At 37.3% G+C, this 20,323-nt stretch overlaps 1 protein-coding gene across 1 annotated transcript in view; it reads right to left on the bottom strand.

Annotated features, from left to right (window-relative positions):
- The window catches only part of LOC149416581 (uncharacterized), a 48,609-nt gene extending 31,524 nt beyond the window's left edge, over window positions 1-17,085 (bottom strand). Inside the window, exon 1 of the mRNA XM_089641279.1 lies at window positions 16,996-17,085. Coding sequence (XP_089497405.1) covers window positions 16,996-17,085 — 90 coding nt within the window. The remainder of the gene's footprint in view (window positions 1-16,995) is intronic.
- Between the last annotated feature and the right edge of the window lie 3,238 nt (window positions 17,086-20,323).

The raw sequence follows: 20,323 nt of genomic DNA, 5'->3' as shown, positions 1-20,323 counted from the left end.
AAAATTAGATTGTTAATGTTAATGTTAGTTATTACTTTCTACATATGTAAATATATATATGTCATTAAGATAATAGTTATAGGCCTTAGTCGTAAGTCACTAGATATAAGTCTTATATGTAAGTCACTAGTTCTAAGCCTGTAGTTCTAGTATCAATCGATGCCCTTGAGGTTATATTTCACGAAAACGACGCTATATAAATAACCCAAATATTATTTTTATTACCATTAGCTGATTTATGTTCTTACTTAAAATGATTTTACAACAGTCCAATATTTTGCAAATGTTATTGATTTAAGAACAATCAAACTTTTTGGGTTATTGTGGAAATTTAACCCAGAATCTCAAGCCTCCATTGTGTAGATAACTACGTCACGTAGGTCCATGCGTAGGTCGTCTTAAGATTTCCTGTAAATAACAGACTTTGTTGTACCTACGGTATTTTAATGAAACAATGTTTCGGAGAACACTCATTGACCCTTCAGCACAGTTGCACATTGCACGGCAGGTAGACACGCCAAACGCATGAAAAATTAATAAGCAATAATTGTTTACCTGAAACGCAAATATAAATTGAAAAAATCTTCCGAGAAAAAATAAATGCCGCCACAAATTTATTTACCTCATTAAAACACGTATTTTTTGCGTTTAACCCCTCAGACTTATGGCATATTCTGACAGAAGGTCGGAGTATTTCCGCTTTGCAATAAAATCAAAATAAATGGAATACTTCGGAATCTATCCCAAAAAAAAAACTGTTCTTAAATGGTGATGAAATACTCTTTCAAACTGTATTATTACAACGAAACATTTTATTTACGTACTAAAATTATGAATGCACACATAATAAATTTTTTGTAACCAACCGAAAGAAAGTAAAAACATATTCGTTTTATTAGACAAATGTATTACAAACGTTTTTGTCGTTAGGTGTAAAAAAAAATTGATAAATAAATTGCAATTTTTTTTTCAAATTTGTGTTCGGGACCTTTGGTTTCGTGAAGGTGCATATTTCAATTATTTTGTGGTTAACTTCTAGATTTGAATATAAAGCGTAGTTTTTTCTTTTTCTAACACCGTTTAGATCATTTTTTTATATTTCCGGTAACCCGGTCGTTTATTAATATCAATGGTTATTTACAAATCATGGGCGCTACCCGACTCACTAGACTATATCTGTTCTGAGCGGGGTAGCAGTATCGTTACATATATTTTGTAAACAAATCAGGGCTTAATAAAAAATACGAAAGAATACATAAAATAATACAGATATAAAAAAAATTTAAGAAATTTTAGTGTGAGATTTCTTATTGAGATGGAGTAGGTACCCCATAAAAACTTATCATATGTGTAGAATAAATTTGTATTTAAAAATAGTAAGTAAGAAAAATGCTAGCAATTGCATTTAAAACATTAGAAACAGTATAATAGTCTGTGTAGGTGTAAAAATAAAAATAAGTGAAATAATAAAACGCTCAATTGCTTAATAAAAAATAAAAAAGAGAGAGAGAAAAAGAGTATTCAATATATGAGAGACACATTAGAAAACAATTTCGGTGAAAAAATTACATTTACTCAAAAATGATGTTTATTAACACGGGCGGTTTGCAAGTAACTTGTTAATGCAATTTCTATTTTTTTTCATTAACCATGTATTCAAGTTTTTAAATGTATATTTTCTGTTGGTTTGAGTTATATGTTGTGTTTTTTTTAGAAAATGTTGAATATGAAAAAACATAAATATAATATTTCTCACCATGGCAGTAAGGGAGACCCAACGATTTATATGAGACCATACGAGTTGTTCCCGAAAGTGAACAAATTTGAAAGGTCAATAGTTCGGCTGTGGAATCACCTATCCAATTTTGCGTTTCCTCCCTACCAGAACCCTCTTGAAAACCCATGTTTTCTAATTAGAAAGACCATTCGCCACGAAGTACATGCTACTCTACTATCGAAGGTTGGTTATCATTAGGGTAATTTTCGCTGCCGTCCAGAACATCTCAGCAAAACAACAGTGAGATAAAACTAAAGTTTATCAAGACCTACAGTACAAGTCTAGTTCTTACACCACAGTAAACACTATTACAGATTTTCAAGAGGAAATGTATAACATTTTTTTCTATAAGTAGCCTCATTTGAACTCTAGATGGACGCCAAATATCATTAAAACTGTTTCAGTTTCAGGTTCACCCCTTTCGCTAGTTTTTTACATTAGTACATACATTGATTTTGTCCCGACGCGACGGGTGGGAGGTCTGCTCAAAGCGCCACTGATGTTAATGACTCGTGTGTGATTTCGGCAGGGCTATCCCCTTAAACCCTACGAACCCCCTAAACACTCCACCACCCCTTAGTTAAACCTTCAACCCCCATAGGGGCGAAGGGAACGTGCCCAGTGATCAAACACATCGAGCCTGAATAGCTGCCATTACAATGGTTCGGATAACTGGTTCGGAATTATTATCAATTTAATTTGTAACGTTCTAACTAGAGCTTCTGATAAATTTTAATGATTGTCAGCTGGTTGAAAAGCTCGGAAGCACGATGAAAGCTGTTTTACAGGGTGGTTAGGCATTAGAAATTAGGCTCCTTCGTTGTTCTTTGTTCTTCTTTTCTCTTTTTAGTTCTTATTAACTCTTCTTGTCTCGCCTTGACTTTTCTTGCATCTTTTCGCCCTTTAGTAGCTCATATTGGTTCTTTTTGGCTTTTCGTGATTCTTTTTGACCCTTCCTTCACCTTCTTGCAACTTCTAACCCCTTATTTTGCACTGTCTTGTTTCTTTTTGGGTTCTCTTGTCTCTTTTTATCTCTTCTTGCTTCTTCTAGGTTTTTCTTGTTTCCTCTCATATTCTCTTGGCTCATTGGCTCTCATATTCTCTTCCTGCATCTTCTTGCGTCACCCTGCTCTCTGTTTGTATTTAGTAGTTTTTCTTGTCTCTTCTTCCTTCTTTTTGGCTCCTCCATTCCTTTCCCGTTTATTTTGTCTTAGTCTTGCTTTTTCTCTTCTCCTTACTTATCCATGCCTCTTTCGCTTCGTCTTGGCTCTTCTTGCATCTTCTTAAATATTTGATAAAATATTATGTGAGTGTATAAATTTGGGTACGATAAAGAACTTTCTTCTTAAATACAATAAAAGTGCCGAATTTAAATTTGAACAGAATGAGATACAAACTGACTGCAAATAAACATAAACAATTAAGATAAATATTTAAGAAGTAAATAGAAAATATCCTTTTTCAAACCTTATTCCCTTTGTGATTCTGGGCACAGCATTCACAGGGGATGTTCTTCCAGATAAGCAAATACGTAATTATGGGCGCCATCCGGTGCTCGACATAATTTCGTTATTTTATTTTTTATTCCTAAACATTCATCAAATAAGACCAAATCTGAACGTAAACCATGTCGGTCAATGCTTCGAATGCTATCAGAGAACAGAGTTCAGTGCCACACAACCTCTTCTTATCAACCGTACATGTGAATCCTCCAAACTAAAATTAATCCGTGTTACCACGTAATAGCTTTGTCAAATGGCCCAATGATTGAATTTCTCTGACATAATTATGTTATAAACAAACCGTCAAGCATTAAACAAAGCGAAATATGACGGAGACTTATCTTATTAAATGTCTTGATTTGATGAAATCCTTTGTGTCCTATCGAATTCACTTGCAAACTTTAACATCACTTTTACCATAATGCAAAAAAAATCACAATAACATTGTAAAGCTTCCACTAAAACACGTCTTGTGACACATTTTCACACTTGGTCACATTTAGCGAGAATAAATTTGATACCTACCTCAACATAACAATCAATATAAAAACCATCTTAATGAAAAAAGCCTCTATGGTATCCATTGATATTCGCGTCAATTACCAGTCACCCTGTTGTAGTAATAATGACAACTGGTAGAAGAGCTGCACGTAAATGTATTGAAAGCTTTTTGATTTATTTTAGCGGAATGAATAATAACAGATTAGTTTTTTTTTATGTGATAACGGACAAAAATTTCAACTATTCGTCAAAGTCAATGTGATAAAATACTATCCAGATTGAGTAATGCTGTGGGCTGGAGGAAGCAGATAGGTCGATATTGGCACAACTGCTTCACTTGAGCTATTGAACCTATAACAAGTTAATAAATGAACTTTTTTATGAACCTATAAATGTTTCATAAAAAAGCGGCATTTTAATCATAAACCTCAGACATATAAATAAATCACTTTTATACATTTTGCAATGTTTTCTGTGTATTTCAAATGCGCTACATACATTTTATTTTTTAATTTTCCGTAAAAACACAAACTTTTTTTAGAAAGAAGATAAAATTATTTTTACGATGTATGCATTTAAATAAATAATACTGTTGAAATAATAATAAAATTTTAATATAAAACGTGGTCAAAAACGATAACCACATTTTTACTTAAATTTTTTCTCCAATCATAGAAAAATTGAGAGAACTCGATATTTCAAAAACACGTTCGTTTTATTTGGGGAATTTATAAAAAAACTGTATCTTCAATTTTATCACGTTAATACAATAAAAAATAAGAAATAATTCTTAAATTTAAGCCGGTTGTAACGATAGCGGCTTTAGGTTTAAAAAATTAGGTTTTTAAAAAAATTAATATACTTTTATAAAATATGGACGCCCGGTCATATATGACCCTTAAACGCTGGAGGGTTAATTCATCTTACCTTTTGAAGGGTTCGATACACCACATCTTATGCTATTGATTTTCATACTACGAAACTACAATAGACCGCTGCTGCATACGCATTACGTCCATACATGGTATAAGAATCATTTTGTCTTTTTGCGCCAACGCCATTAGTTGTAATAGGATGTGGAATTCAATCCCATAATCCAACCTCTCGCAATCATTTACTGATTTCTTACTCACGATTTCGTATCTACAGATATATACTTGGACAACGAATTGATTTCCAGTTCAAAGCATATCAATAAACAATATATGAAAGGCACAACAGCGTAACTTACACCTTCACAAACTCATTAGTAATTATGAAGTGTAATATTAGAAGTATAAAAAAATTAACGAATTATTATGTACCCTTAGTATTTAAAAAGCTGAACTCGACTGCGAAGTTTCGACTGAGGCCCGTCTCAATATAATAAATGAAATAACATCTATCACAATACTATTACAAAGTTATAAATTTAACTAAGAATACCAAAAAAACCCTATATTCATATAGCATATGTGGTCACAATCTGGAAACAGTTGAATCGATCAAAGATTTAGGAATTATATTCGACAACAAACTAACGTTCAACCAACACATAGAATACATTGTAAATAAATCAAATAAAGTACTAGGTTTTATTGTAAGATCAACTAAACTGTTCAAGAACTCTAATAGCCTAATAATTCTATTCAATTCGTTAATCCGTAGTGTTCTTGAGTACGGGTCAACAGTCTGGAATCCACATTACATTACACAGGTATCTAGACTTGAATCTGTCCAAAGAAAATTTACACGGATTTCGTCTTATCGATCAGGTGTCTATCATCTACTAGACGGTTACGAACAAAGACTTACATATTTCAAATTAGAGAGTCTAGTTAAAAGAAGAAACATAAATGACCTCTTAATGCTTTACAAAATTGTGAATAATCAAGTAGATAGTATCTTAGTCAATCTAATCAAGTTAAACGCCAGGCCCAAATTCACCAGAAACCTTAACATATTTTGGACCGAATTTTTTACCAATAACACTGTTTATTTTAATCCTATGTCTAGAATGTCTTGATTTTACAACAATATTGCTAAAACACATACTTGCATAGATATTTTCGTAAATAATATAACTTGTTTCATGAGATATCTCCACGATTTCGGTACCTGTAAAATAAAATGAAAAACAAATATTGTTTGTCGATTTTTGATGGTTTGATATTTTCTATTACATACCTAAATTAATCATATTTTTTAAATTATTATGTCTTGTAGTTTCTGTAATTTTAAGCTTTGTATAAAAAAATTATGACATTGTTTTGATAGTGAATGTGCAAATGTGATTGCTGCAGATACATTATTCTAGGGACATTTATATTTTAATGTAAATTTATTTTATACCATACAAGAATGTACTTTAAATGTGCTGTTTGTGTCTCAAATAAAAAAATAAACATAAATAAAATAAATAATTACTAATTATTTACATTTATCACCACAAAACATTAAAATTAATTGTTTGGGATTAGCCATGTTACGGTAACTTTTATTGATTAGATATTTAAATCTGAAAAGGTTTAGGTAGGTTCACTATTCTTAAATAATCAAGTTAAAAGTGACCTAATCGACTTAGTACTAAGCACCACAGAAGTTTTAAAAGACGTTTAACTAAGCTCAAAATATAACATGTACATTTCACTGTTTAATTTTGAGCTAATATCAGCTTTAATTTTTCTTGGGCCGTTACTTAAAGAAGGAATCGGATTATAATAAATAGTTAATTATTATTGAAAAAAAGATATTACTAATAAATCTAAACAAAACATGAAACAGAATACCCATAATAATAATATTTGAATGATTTTTATATCGTCGTTTTGTGCAAAATCACCTCAAGGGCGCTGGCCATAGCCATATATACATATACTTAAAAAAGTTGTTCCTGAAAACGTTTACTATTTACTAGTATGCATATCTTCCTAACCGATAGTATAAATAAAACTTTTTAAAAAATCAGCGTTCGGAAATGATTTACAAACTCGTACATTATTTAAAAACCTAAGATTTAAACGATAATATTTTATATCTGGCCACATTTTTTCACGGTTTAGCGAATTCCGCTAAGAAATTATAACGATGAACATCTGCAACATTGGCTGAGGATGAAATATAATATGTCTTGTGAAAGCCTGGCTTAGTGTATTGAAGAATCGGCCTTCAAAGGAACGGAGGTGCTTAGGGAAGGTGTTGGGTTGCAAGTGGAGAACCTCTTTGAGGCGTTGGGTGGCCTTCTTTGAGAATAATTTATAAGGAACTCTTTGCAAAAATAAACGGATATAATATAACATGCAAGCTACAAATTTTCTGTGAATAGAATGAAGCCAGTAGGAATACTGCAACCTGCTATATACAATCTTAGACTTGTAGAAAGGTCAATAGATATCGCACATTAAAATAAAAATTAATATATTTATCTAAGACACTATCTAGATTGCATTTAGTTCGGGAAGAATCTTGCAATCATAAAAATAAATGCCAATAAAAATATGCTTTAAGAAAATGTAGATAATGATTGTAGTTCTTAGTCTAAGCAGGCCACAGTTAAATATGACCGAAGGGGATAGGGTCGAATCAGCTCAGTGGTAGAGCAAAGCCTCAGCGAAACTGAGATTCTGGGTTCAATTCCTAGATGCGACTGAATCTTTTTTTGTTACAAATTTTCGTTGGAGAGTTGCTTATATGTATTTTCGGGAAATGGACAGTTTACATTAATCAGTTTTGTACATAAGTATTATAAAGCCAAAATAAAACCAATTATGGATTTCCTCCTTGTGACTTTACCTCTACTGAAACAGCATAATATGGAATAAATAAATAAAATTTGTAAAAAAAGAATATGAATTAAGAAATTTATACAAAACAAAAGATTATAAAGAACGAAAAAAATAAATTTATCAATGCATTTATGGCCACGAAGGGAAGTTGCAGATATAAATCAAATCATAATAGAGACATAACATTTTTCACAAACCATTAGAGAAATATTCTTTTATGGACCTCTTGTATTTGGTAAGTTCGCAACAGAAAATATCAACCTTGGATAATACGCTATTGTAATCATTGCAGAGTCTGTTCAGGCAAGAATTCTGCTTAGAGTTCGTTTTGCATTGATCAACCCTGAACAGGACACAAGAACGTGTCTTCAATGATAATTTTATTTTTTAAAAAAGCAAATACTTTGCGACGTGACATTATATATTATATTAAATTAAATAACACACTTTGTAATATATTCTAACCAAAAAAATACAAAATAAATGTGTACTTTTAAATGTATATTCGTAAATTTGAGGTTAAACAGCATAATTTTGAAATTTAAAAAAAATGAAAAGTTGAAAATGCTTTATCATAACATAGCAAATAAAATCGTTCTTCTAATTGAACGATGAGCAAAATATGAGTTCAGATATTAGAACTAATATCAAAGAATCGATCTGTTTATCTCGCGGTACCTAATTAATATTATATTCGTAATACAGTGGATTAACTACATCGTAAATCTGCTTTGTAATGCTTAGAACTAATGGGGGCTTAAATTATTTTGAGCTCATCGGCTTAGACGTAAAACGTAAATGCGAACGCATCATGTCGTAATCATTGATTTTACTAGCCAACTAACTAATTAAATACGTGTACCTACGCGTGACACACGACTGACTGCTCTGTATAATGTTCCTAAGTCTGCTAATAGCTGTTTCGAAAATTTGCCTATTCAAATGGTGCACAGACTTGGTAATAAGTATAGTTCAATCGATGTTTACTGCCAGCACTCAGTGTTCATACAAAATTCAGTCATCAGTCATTACAGAACATTTTTTTTCTTTTTCACTCAAACTACTGTCTGTTTAGCGTTATTTGTGTTTTATAATAATATCAGTTACTATACTTTGCTCTGTAACTAATTTCGTGATACCTTTTTGTACTATTGTGACTAAACACATAAAATTAACTTTGTTGTACAACTTTCTATGAAAATGAACTGCATACTTGATTTGTACCTACTTACATCTTAAGTCTTCCGTTTTTATTTTATTTTATGTACTACACACTTAATCTTATACTCCTGGACAACTAGCCTTTAGAAATGTATACAGGTAAAAGCCTTCAAGGAGTCGATATATAAATAAATCATTTTAAATTAACTATCTAAGGAGTGAACAGAGTCGGAGACAGAAAGTCATTCAATACAAAAATAGTAGTAAACACACGCTATTTACATCATTTCCACTTATATATAGTACTCCTGCAACTACTTACATATCTACCCTATTAAAATCAAACTGGAATAACATTTTATAAGTCTTTTTAGTCACACTGTTGCATCCGAAAAGCTGCAGATGCCCTTGTAATGGACGGAAAATAAATAGATGAAACAAAATGAAATGCTGTTTGCTGGAATTGGGTAATAGTATATAATATCGGCACGAACAAGAGATGGAAAGAAGGAAAACAGGATGACCACTGTATCTCTAGCATAAAACACAGCCACAATATAGTGAGTTCCACCGCTATACCCCGATGTAATTATCGCCACAACAAAACGAATGAGTACTTAAACGATATAATACCTGCAATTCCAAGATAGTCAACATCATTCTTTTTGCTTTTCAACAAGATTATGTACCCGAAAAACACCCAAAACTTGGTAGTGCTATTCGTTTTTTTGCTTTCAAATCAATCGAACACTCGAATTCGCACTTGTCCCAAGTTTAATAGTTTTGCAAGCAAGATTATGGTTACTGAGAGTTAGAAACTAGATAAATGGCATTTCCGTAGGAACCAAGCATATTATGATTTCAAGACCAAACACAGTCTTTGGCTGTTTATTGAATTCCATTAAAATATAATCGCGCTCCTCCAACGTTTTTCAGGTTTTAATGTTTCTTTATGGGAGACTTTATTATTTAATTTCGGTCCCAGATATGTATATGTCTTTTGATACTTACTTTTGACTTTATGAAATACTACTGTAATAAGAAATAAGGCAAAAATTATAATTGATAACTTTCCAGATGTGGAATAAATTACACATGATAATATATAATATTTAGTGCGTAAGACTGCATTTAATACTGCACTTGCTACAATTTATATAAAAAGAAAAATAACTTTATCGTCCTGTTTGCGTCTAGGATCATAAAACACTTCTCCCGTGTGATTTTATTTTGCAAGTAATTATTCGACTATTTCACAGAGTAAATAAGTGGGTACCCATTACCTACCTTCCGACTTGTACAATACAATCTACAGTATCTACATTGGTGTGTTTTTTTCTTTATATTTGAATCTATAGTTTTATTTCGAGAGAGAGGAAATATTGCACACTTAACCTTCGAAGAAAGATGAAGGTCACTGTTTATAAGAGATTTCGAAAACACTTTCGAAAAACAATCCCCTCCCTTTTTCCCGTCCTTGAAACAGAGTGTTGATACTTCTTGATGAAATTTTGTACTCTTGACATGAAAAACTAAAAGAAAATTTCTCCACCTAACTTAGAAAAACTCTTTAGGCAACGCCGGAGACTTCAACTAGTTTACAATAAAATACTTTTAGTAGGTATGTTCTTTTTCTAAGAACCTCCAGGAAAACATGTTTCAGTCTGGTATTTTTGTAAGGATTGCCTTAAAACACTATACCCTTGTTCTCTTATTCTGAAATTAATTGCACGACTTATTCAGCCAAATAATAATGTGCGGGCTCCGTCAGCAATGAAGCCATTACAGCGGGTCGAACGTAACAAATTGCACTGGGCACTGGGAACACAGCGAACAATGGCGGGCCGATTGGCGCGGAGAAACGCTCCCTCGATTCTTTTAATATTCGCATTGTTCGCTGCGAGCGGCGAAATTCGCTTTTGTTTTGTGATAAATTGACCCAAAGCTCGCGAGACCGGGCCCCGCGCTGCCAAAACCACATAACTCAACATGCCGGGGAGAAATGCAACACTTTTTTTTCGGTTTCGAGAAGTTTCCTTGTTCATGGGTAGCTACGTTGTGTTCGCGTCATTTTATTTTGATGCTTTTAAAAGTTCCTGAGGAATAACGTTTTTTTACATTTATTTATCACATGAATCCTTTCATAATCCACTAACTAGCTATACCTTATATTATAAATAAATGCCAAAGTAAAATGTATTATAATAAAACAAATAAAAAACTTTATTCCACTTAATTTTATTTTGACCGTAACCGGTTTCAGCTCGTCAAAGCCATCTTCAGACTGGTACACAAAATTCTTAGTCTACGGTTTATATACACAACATATGGGGGAGGGGGGAGAGGGGTAGTTTATAGGGCTTTAAAGCCCTATAAACTACCCCTCTCCCCCCTCCCCCATATGTTGTGTATATAAACCGTAGACTAAGAATTTTGTGTACCAGTCTGAAGATGGCTTTGACGAGCTGAAACCGGTTACGGTCAAAATAAAATTAAGTGGAATAAAGTTTTTTATTTGTTTTATTATAATATATTATAATGGAATTCCACCACGAATTATCGGTCTCAAAAATAGAAATATTAAAAAGTAAAATGTAATCCTTTGGTGATTTTATTACTTATTACTGTTTAGTTTAACAATATTCTCAATCGTCAGCTCCTCAAATCCCCCTACCTTTAGCCACAGAAGATAAAAAACATTAAAAAGTTATTCGTAATATTAAAGCATAAAAGTTAAAACTGATATTAGGGAATGTTTGTTTGTTGTTTGGGAATGTATGAAAGAGACAACCGAGAAGTAATGAGACAATATGCAATAAAAGTGTATGAAGGCTTTGTTCCCCGCCTTTACCACATTTCCTTCCAAGCTTGTAACTTATATCGTAGTACGAATAATAACAGTTTAGCTAGTTCACCCCGCTTCTGAACTGGAGAGGCGAACCTATATACTACAGACATCTTTTGGAGAATTATAATACCATTATCAGCTACTACACTAGTGCCATCTACGCTACGTAGCTCGAACTATCGCACTCTTAAAGCTGGGTTCATGTTAACATTTTTTAAAGATTCGTTCTTTGGTCACTCAGAAAAAAAGTAATTTCGCACAGGATATTGGCTACTAGTTAATTACCACAGTAAATAAAATCAGAAGAAAACATAAACAAAATTTAATCGAATTTGTGATTGATTTATTCTGATTTTTCTTTTAATACTTTAAACTCTTACTTATAAACGCGGTGTAAATATTACGTAAAGTCGGAACAGTGAAAAACTTGACTTATTACGATTGTTTGGTTAAAACTTTCTTAAACCAGGCTCATGGCTGATGTAACGGACGTAGTTGACCACATTATTTAATTTCATAAAAATTGTTTTACTTTTATAAAATGTCCCTACCCCACGCCACTGGCAAAATCACCACTCCCCGCCACTGGTCATTTTGTCCAATTTTCGGCCCAAGCATTTTTTTTTTTTTTTCATTTTCTAGATTCTTATATTCCATGAAGTGGTGAATCATTTAAATTTACTGAATTTAAAGTTAATGTTCTTTATACAAATAGAACGGCGTCATATGCGCCTCACAATTTTTACCTCATATGGGTTTATTCAAATATTACCTGGCTTTTATAGACTTAGAGGCCTTGTATTTTCTCGGTAGGGAAAAAATTTGTTACCTAAAAACCCTACTAAAATTGCATGTATCATCATCCAGCATCAGCACCAGCGGCGACCTACAGCGGCCATATACTACATACGTGTCTGTTTGTGTTGTGTTGGGAATGGGGAGGAAATTTTGGCTGCGCCCTTTTGTTGGAGTCCTTCCGCATTTGCCGTTGGGAGTAAGGAAAATCGCAGAAAACCTTACCCAGGAAGGAGCGGCCGAACGTCAACTTGAAACGTTTGCGGCCTTCAGTAACATCGGTATATGATGTCCTGCATTTTTGAGATGTGTGTGTGTGTGTCTGTTTTTATGTTAATATATACTTATGGGAAGATAGAAAATAAACATACATATACATACAAATTATAAAATATTATATAAATATATAAATAGATATATAAACATTATATATTTGGGAAGAAGGTCGGGAGTTTAGGAAATACCTACTGCTCGCTATTCGTCCGCGTCTAGTTCTGGTATGTGCCATATGTGGTCATGGTCCATGAGGATGTGTTTTGGTAGTCTATGTGTGTATCTGAATGTCAAGTCGCTCGGAGCATTGTATTGTCCTATGTCTCGTATTAGTTGATTTTTACTAAGTGTGAGTGATTTGTAAAAGCGTTCAGTCAGTCTGTGTGTGAATTCGTATAGAGTTGGAATTTGTTCTCGTTCGTGTAATCTCTTCAAGTTTGTTCTGAGTCTCGTGTTGTATGTGATTTTAATGCAGAGATTTTGAAGTGTCTGTAGATTCTTGTGGTCTGAGTGTGAGATGCTGCTCCATACGGGAATCGCATACGAGAGTACTGGACGAATGAGCGAGTAGTAGACGAGGAGTTTGGTTTTGGGAAGTAGCGGACTCCGTCTATTGAAAATTGGCTTCATCATGCCGATCGCTTGTCGCGTGCGCGTGTGCATCTTCGCTTGGTGAGATTTCCAGTTGAGGCGGGAGTCCATGGTCAGGCCCAGATATGTCACTTCATCTTTCCATTCTATGCTGTGTCCTCCCATTTCGATGTTAAAGTCAGGTGTTCTGTTTACACGTTTTCTCGTGAACATGATGGCTTCAGTTTTCGCCTCGTTCAGTTTCAGGCGCCATTTTTTGTAGTATTCTACGAGCGCGTCGAGCGCCCTCTGTAGGTAAATAGCGGCCATATTCGCTTTCAGCGAGGAAACGTATAGTTTGACGTCATCTGCGTAGATAGACAGATTGCATCTCTCGTCTCGGGGGATGTCGAAGGTAAACAGAATGAAGAGAAATGGTCCAAGTAAACTTCCTTGCGGCACGCCTTTTGGAATCTCACGCATTGAAGATAGCACGTTCCTTATGAACACTCTGAACGATCTATTCTTTAGGTATTCCTGTATCAGTCTCGTTAGGTATATGGGCGTGTTAGTGCGGTGCAGTTTATGCACGAGCCCGTCTATCCATACGGTGTCGAATGCCTTCTCTAGGTCGATGAGCGCAGCGGCGGTGAAGCGATGTTCGTTAAATTTTCTTGCGATGTATTCCGCTACTCTGGTGAGTTGATGGGTCGTGGAGTGCCTCTTTCTGAAGCCGAACTGCTCGTCTGGCAACGTTTTGTTGTCGTCGTGGTGCGGTACAAGTCTGTTGAGTATAATTTGTTCAAATACCTTGCTCAGCGTAGATAATAGGCTAATCGGCCGGTAACTTGTCGGCTGCGTTCTATCTTTATTCGGCTTTGCGAAAGGCAGCACGGTCGCCGATTTCCAAATCTGGGGGAAATGCCCGGTCATGAGGCAGGCATTGAACAATTTTGTTGTGTAGATGATGGCTTTTTGAGGGAGATGTTTGAGTAAGATGTTGTGAATTTGATCGCTTCCCGGCGCCTTGTTTGTTCTCAATCGCCTGATTGTGACAGCAATCTCGCTTGGCGTAGCAAAGTGAATATCTTCAGCGTTTGTCTGCTCCGCTTCCCTCAAGTCTCGTAGAGAGTCAGCTACGATCCGGTCCGTAGCCGGGTCGGAAAGGCCGTCTGTAGCGGCGTAGGCTCTCTCGAATCCGTCGGCGAGTGTTTCAGCTTTTTCTTGTAGCGAAAGCGCCGTCCCGGGGCCGTTCAATTTCTGTAGCGGGGGGATTGTGAAGTCTTTATGTCGCAGCGCGCTTGCCATTTTCCATAGGGAATTATCCTTCGGCGTGAGTGATGCGACTTTTTTGTCCCAAAGTTCGCGCTTGAGTTCTGCGATTTCGGTCTTGATTTCCCTCTGCAGGCAGTTATACGCTGTCTTGAAATATTCGTCGCGTGTGCGGTGAAACATGCGTCGCAGGCGATTTTTCTCCTTGATGAGCGATAGAACGTACTCGGGAAGCTTGATCGTGTATGGGTGTATTTCTTTGAGAGGAATGTGTGTATCTTGTGCTGTTTGAAGAATCTCTGTGAGAGTGCTTGTAGCTGCGTCGATTTCTTGTGGTGAGCGCAGAGTTCCCGAAGTGAGATGAATTCGTTCGTTGACTTCTTTTTTGAATCCTTCCCAGTTCGCATCCTTGTAATTGCGCTGTTTTCTGGGGGTCCTTGAAGTTGTGCCGCCTATAGTAAAGCTCACGGGCAGGTGGTCCGAAGACAGTTCGTCTAGTGTGCGCAGTGGAGATATTGTCTTGACATTTTTCTCGAGTACTATGTCCAGTGTACTCGGATATCTAGATCGTTGCGAGTAGTACGTAGGTCTGTCGGGCGCCATTATCGAATAGGTATTTGTCTGCATGTGTGTAAAGAGCGTATTTCCGTTCGCATTTCCTCTGTAGTTATTCCAATAGTTGTGTTTGGCGTTCAAGTCGCCTCCCATCACAACAATCGGTCCCAGATTGAGCAATTTATTGAGATCTTCTCTCACTAGGTTATGTTGGGTGCAGTATACAGAGATGATGGTATGCGCTCTACCCTCTATGGTGACTTCGATAATCGTGGCTTCAGCGTGCTTCAACTTCGGAGTAGGTATTCTTGTGGACGTCATAGATTGCCGAACGAATATTGCGGTTCCTCCGCCTGATCTTCCTTGTCGATCGTCACGATAAATCTCGAAACCTTGCACTCTCAGCGGTACGCTTGGATTCAAGTGAGATTCTGATAGGAGAATAATGTCGGTGTGTAATTCGTTTGCCAAAGCGAGCAGTTCGTCTGTCTTGTTGCGCACGCTAAATGCGTTCCATACGAGGACTTTCACCGTCTCGGTATTAGGCATCGAGGGTGTCTAGGAGCTCAATCAGGATGACGAGCTTGTCTGCTCTTGTTGCGCAGCGGGCGAGCTGTGATCGCATCCTCAGGAGGCCTTGGAGCAGGGCCATCAGGTCCAGGTTGTCATCTGAAGAGGTGGGCGCGCGCACGGGCTCCTGCTGTGGGCGTGGCTGTGGGGGCGGCGCGGTCTCGCGCTGCTCTTGGGCGGGGGCGGTGCCTCCGGCTACGTTGGCCCATGTGCGTCCATCCGTCCTCGGCTGAGGAGGTGGCCTGCTCGGGTTCTGTTCTGCCGGCGGGCGTTGGGCCCTTCTGGCAGGTCGCTGCTGTATTGAGGCGACGTACGCTACCCGCTTGGGGCAGCCTCGGTAATTGGCGGGATGCGGGCCTGAGCAGTTGCAGCATGCGGCGGGCTCATCTCTCGTCTTCTTGGGGCATTCTGCCGAAGCATGCTCCAGTAAGCATTTTACGCACCTTGCTGTGTGCGAGCAGTTTCGGGACCCATGCCCGAAGTCTTGACATCTGTAGCACTGAGTGCCGTGCTGAAGGTGGTTGCTCCTGTGCTTCTGGAGTCGAATTCGGCAGTGGCACAGGTATTTGACGGCCGCGCGCAGCTGTCCCATGTTGACTTCCTTATTGAAGTGCGCTAAGTATATGGGATATTCTATTGAGGCGGTCATCTTGACCACCTTCACTGCTGGGAATCCCTGCGATTCCAGGTCTGCCTTGATATCTTCCACTTCTACGAGCGGCAGGCCCTTGATGACAGCCTTTTTCATCTTTTCTGCTTCGGCCGTGAATGTATGGAAGCCGCGAGCCTCCGCCCGCAGTCCATTGGTGAGGGCGCGATGGTCCTCCATCGTGCGCACGAAGATGTTGGCCGTGCCGCCCCTGTTATACCTGAAAGTAAAATGCTTACCAGCCCCCAGATGTCCTTGCACCGCAGCTGTGATCTGCGCGTGTGTCATGTTCCCCAGGGTCATCACGACCGGGGGAACGCGGTCTCTCCTGCCGGTACCTGCGGGAGAGAAATTATTATTAGTATTGGCACGCTTTATACGCGGCGCGCCGGCGCCTTCGCTTACCTCGGGCAACTCTTCAAAACGGTTGCCACATTGGAGCGGTTGTGGTCCCCGTGGGGACATGGGCCTCTTCACGGGGTTAGACGGCCTCGTCCAGCCTCCATCCTGGGGGGCAGCCGTCTCCATCGGCTGCTGCGGTCTCGGGGGCGCCACGTAGGCCGACGCTGGGCCTATCGGGGGGCGCGTGGGGGCAGAACTGGGTCCTGCTGCCCAAGAGGGGCCTGCTGCGGGCTCCGTCATCTCGGTGGCGTCGGGCGTCGTGGAAGCCGTGGTGGTGGATGGTCTCCGGGTCCTTGGGTCCTCGGGGCGGGGCTGTGGTGCGGGGACCGTATAGCGCACGGTCCCGGTCTTCTTACGCAGCGCGATTTGATGAGCGCCGGGCGGTACCACGACCGGGGAGTCCTCGTGGTCTTCAGGTAGCATCCTCGTCGGGAACATCTTGACATGCGGAAGTCTGTGTCTCCTCTTAAAAAGAGAGCACGTCTCGGGTGCTTGCGGGCGGTTTGTAGGGGCCAGCGTGGATTTTTATGTTGAGTAATACTTTGCGTGAAAAGTGTTGCCTTGAGAAAGGCAGTTGGGGGGCGCGAGCGCCTGCTCAGTGGGCCGGCGGGATTCCTCCGGCCGGCAAAAGTAGCGGGGCCTGGCTGAGTACACAAGCCAGACAAAAACGATTCTGTGGTTGTGTCACAAACCAAAAAAACTCCCTCTAAACTATCTTTCGGCCCAAGCGGCTTGAAAACTTTGACTCCGAATGGCTTCGATACCACATCGCCGGCTTACCTGCCGCGTGGATCAATGTCCAGCATTTTTTCTATGTAAAATTTACTAGGAAAAATCAATTTTTAAACATTGCAAATATGTATATTTTACTTGTTCATCCCCTCGGCGGTAGTCAAATAAACACTATTTTCGATATACTACCGCTGAGGAGATACTAAAAAAGCTGTTTTTCACCCATATGTAAACCCATTTTTGAACAATATTTTTTACCTTTTTTGCGTGTACAAAAATCCAGGAACCTCGTAGCATAGTGAATCTTATCTCTTTCTGAGCGCTATGTTACGGGGGACCTCGGAAAAATACTAACTTAACATGTTTTACAAATTTGATCGCTTGAGATCATTTTTACACATTTATTTTACAAACATTTCTTATTTTTTGTCGTATCTTGACAAACAAAAAATCTAGTTGTCAAGATACACATTCCTATAACTACTATGCATTTAAACTATGTAATTGTCATTCATGTAAGCGCTCAAAATCTTTTCTAACTCGCAAATTTAAGCGACTACTATCACCATTGCTATCGACAAAATGAATATGCAACATTTTGTCAGAGGCTATAAACGCATTGTTGGCGCGGGTACAACCCCCCACCACTTTTGGGCTCCTAGCCCAATGTCGGGCACGAGTCAGGCTAATTAAATATAAGCAGCCCCATAATTCAAAATAAATCAGTTCATCTTTACCACCGAAACCAAGCGTTTTATTTATCTACAAGTGACTCCTGCCCAACATCTGCCTCACCTCGCCGAGTCTTCTGCTCCAAGATCTTCTGGTGTCACCTCTTCAAGACCAGCCGGCCCTCCTTTGGAAAACCGCCAACACCAGAAGCGAGCAGAGACAACAGCACACCCAGTGCCCAACATTCACCAAGCCTGGGTGCGGGAGGCAGATTTCATCACAATATCAACTACAATCATCATCATCGGCCGTAAAGGAGCATCTCATCGGTTGAAGACACGGTTTGGACCCGGCGCCTAAATCTACAGTCTTGTGCGGACTCCCGTCCAGTACAGCTGACTTTACCACACCAACCGGCGTGTAAGAATCTAATTAATTAAATTAATTGTTTTTGTGTTTAGAACTAGAAGTACATTTAATTTTTTTTAATTTAATAAAATTGATTTTATAATATTATTTTAATACATTATAAGTTCTGTAATTGAACATCCTATTGACAAAATGCTTAATTGCAATAATAAATAAATTTTACCGTGAAATCGCAGCACGAAACCATTACCGCCGCAAAAGGTCGATAACTCCTTTCCACGTCGTTGAGACTACTGAAGAGTCCTGCCGGTTATTGTATCAAATATTCAGCTCGCATAATCAATTGTCAAATATAATCGTTTCATTAATTACGACATCCACCATCAAACGAATTGCTGGTCGGCGAACAATTAGTCTATACTCCACTCGTAATCATCAAAGCCCCCTCCCGCTAGATAAGTAGCTACTGGACAGTGTACGTGCATTCCATTCGAAGCTTTGAACGTCAATAATTTTTGTTAGCAATATAATTATGACTTAATGACTCATTTTAAAATACATTTAGCCTTACTAATGAACGTGGTGAAATTTTTAAATAATTGATTAACAAACGTGTATATTAAAACGCTACTAATAAAATAAAAATGACCAACATTTTACAGCCATAAAAAGTATAAAAATTGTTTATATAGAAGAAGAGATTAGTTTATTTGTTGTATAAACTTGAAATTTCTCATCGAATTTCGGAATACTTCCTAGGTAATTTAAATTTACCTTATATTTCTTCTTTTAAAAGATGTCGTAAAACCAAATACTATTTTAAGAAACAAGATAAAATACCTTTTAGATTTTTGTAAATGCAATAAACTTTAATATTTTTAAGTTAGAATATTTTAATTTAAAACACGAAAAAAGATGAAAAAAAAAACATATTTCTACTCAAAAACGTCGAAAAACCTTAGAGAATAGTACATTTTGGAAAACACATGATTTTTTTAGGGAATCTGTAAGAAAACTGCCACTTTTATCTCGTTTATACAATAATAATTTGAAAAAAAAAACATTTTTAATTTTTCTTTTCGCAATATTACCTATTATTAGTTATTTTTTTATTTATGTTTACCGAAAAATGCACAAGGCATTTATGTTAATTAATCATCTGTATCATGGAATTCTTTTGTTAAATTCACGAGGTAATAGTCGATCAAAAAACAATATTTTAACTTTTCAGGATGGGAAACCTCAAGTGTCAGTCTACCAAAATGCGATGTTACCAGCTCTTTCGCAGCCAGAAACATTTTTTATTGGTACGAATTAGAAAAGTCTAATCTAGAATATGCCTACGTTATTTGGTCTCCATTCTATGATGTTCACATTAATCATATCGATTCCGTACAGCACCGCTTCTTAGGGAGAATTTCTTGGAGGTTAGGGCTAGAAAGAGGCGATTATTTAAACGATGAACTTGAAGTAAATTAAATCTTTCTTCTTGAAAAATGTAGGAAGGACTTTGATCTCATCTGCATTTTCAAAATTATTTACAGTATGATTGACTCGGTTCCATGATAACTCAACACAGTGACTATTCAACACACTTTTAAAAAGTGATATAAAGTCATTAGAAACGTTGAAAAAAAAAATTAAACCTAACCTACTTAACCCAGTTAGTAAAGTTTTTGTTTCATAATTTTCCATGACTTTATATAACTTTTTAAAGATGTGATGACTCACCGATTGACTCACCTACTTCGTTGCAACTAATGGCTTTTAATATCCCTTCCCGTAGACTCATAAATAATGATTTGCTTTTCCTCAATCAACACTCCACCATGGCAAGACTTGTCAACTCAAGTCAGGACCTTGAATTTTTGGGTGTTTGCCTTAAAGAATTTTTTCAGTCTTTACGCAAGT

Source organism: Hesperophylax consimilis, chromosome 16, assembly GCF_061612785.1.
Source record: "Hesperophylax consimilis isolate HC1 chromosome 16, BYU_Hcon_1.0, whole genome shotgun sequence".
Classification (NCBI taxonomy): domain Eukaryota; kingdom Metazoa; phylum Arthropoda; class Insecta; order Trichoptera; family Limnephilidae; genus Hesperophylax; species Hesperophylax consimilis.
This window is presented reverse-complemented; position numbering and strand designations above follow the sequence as displayed.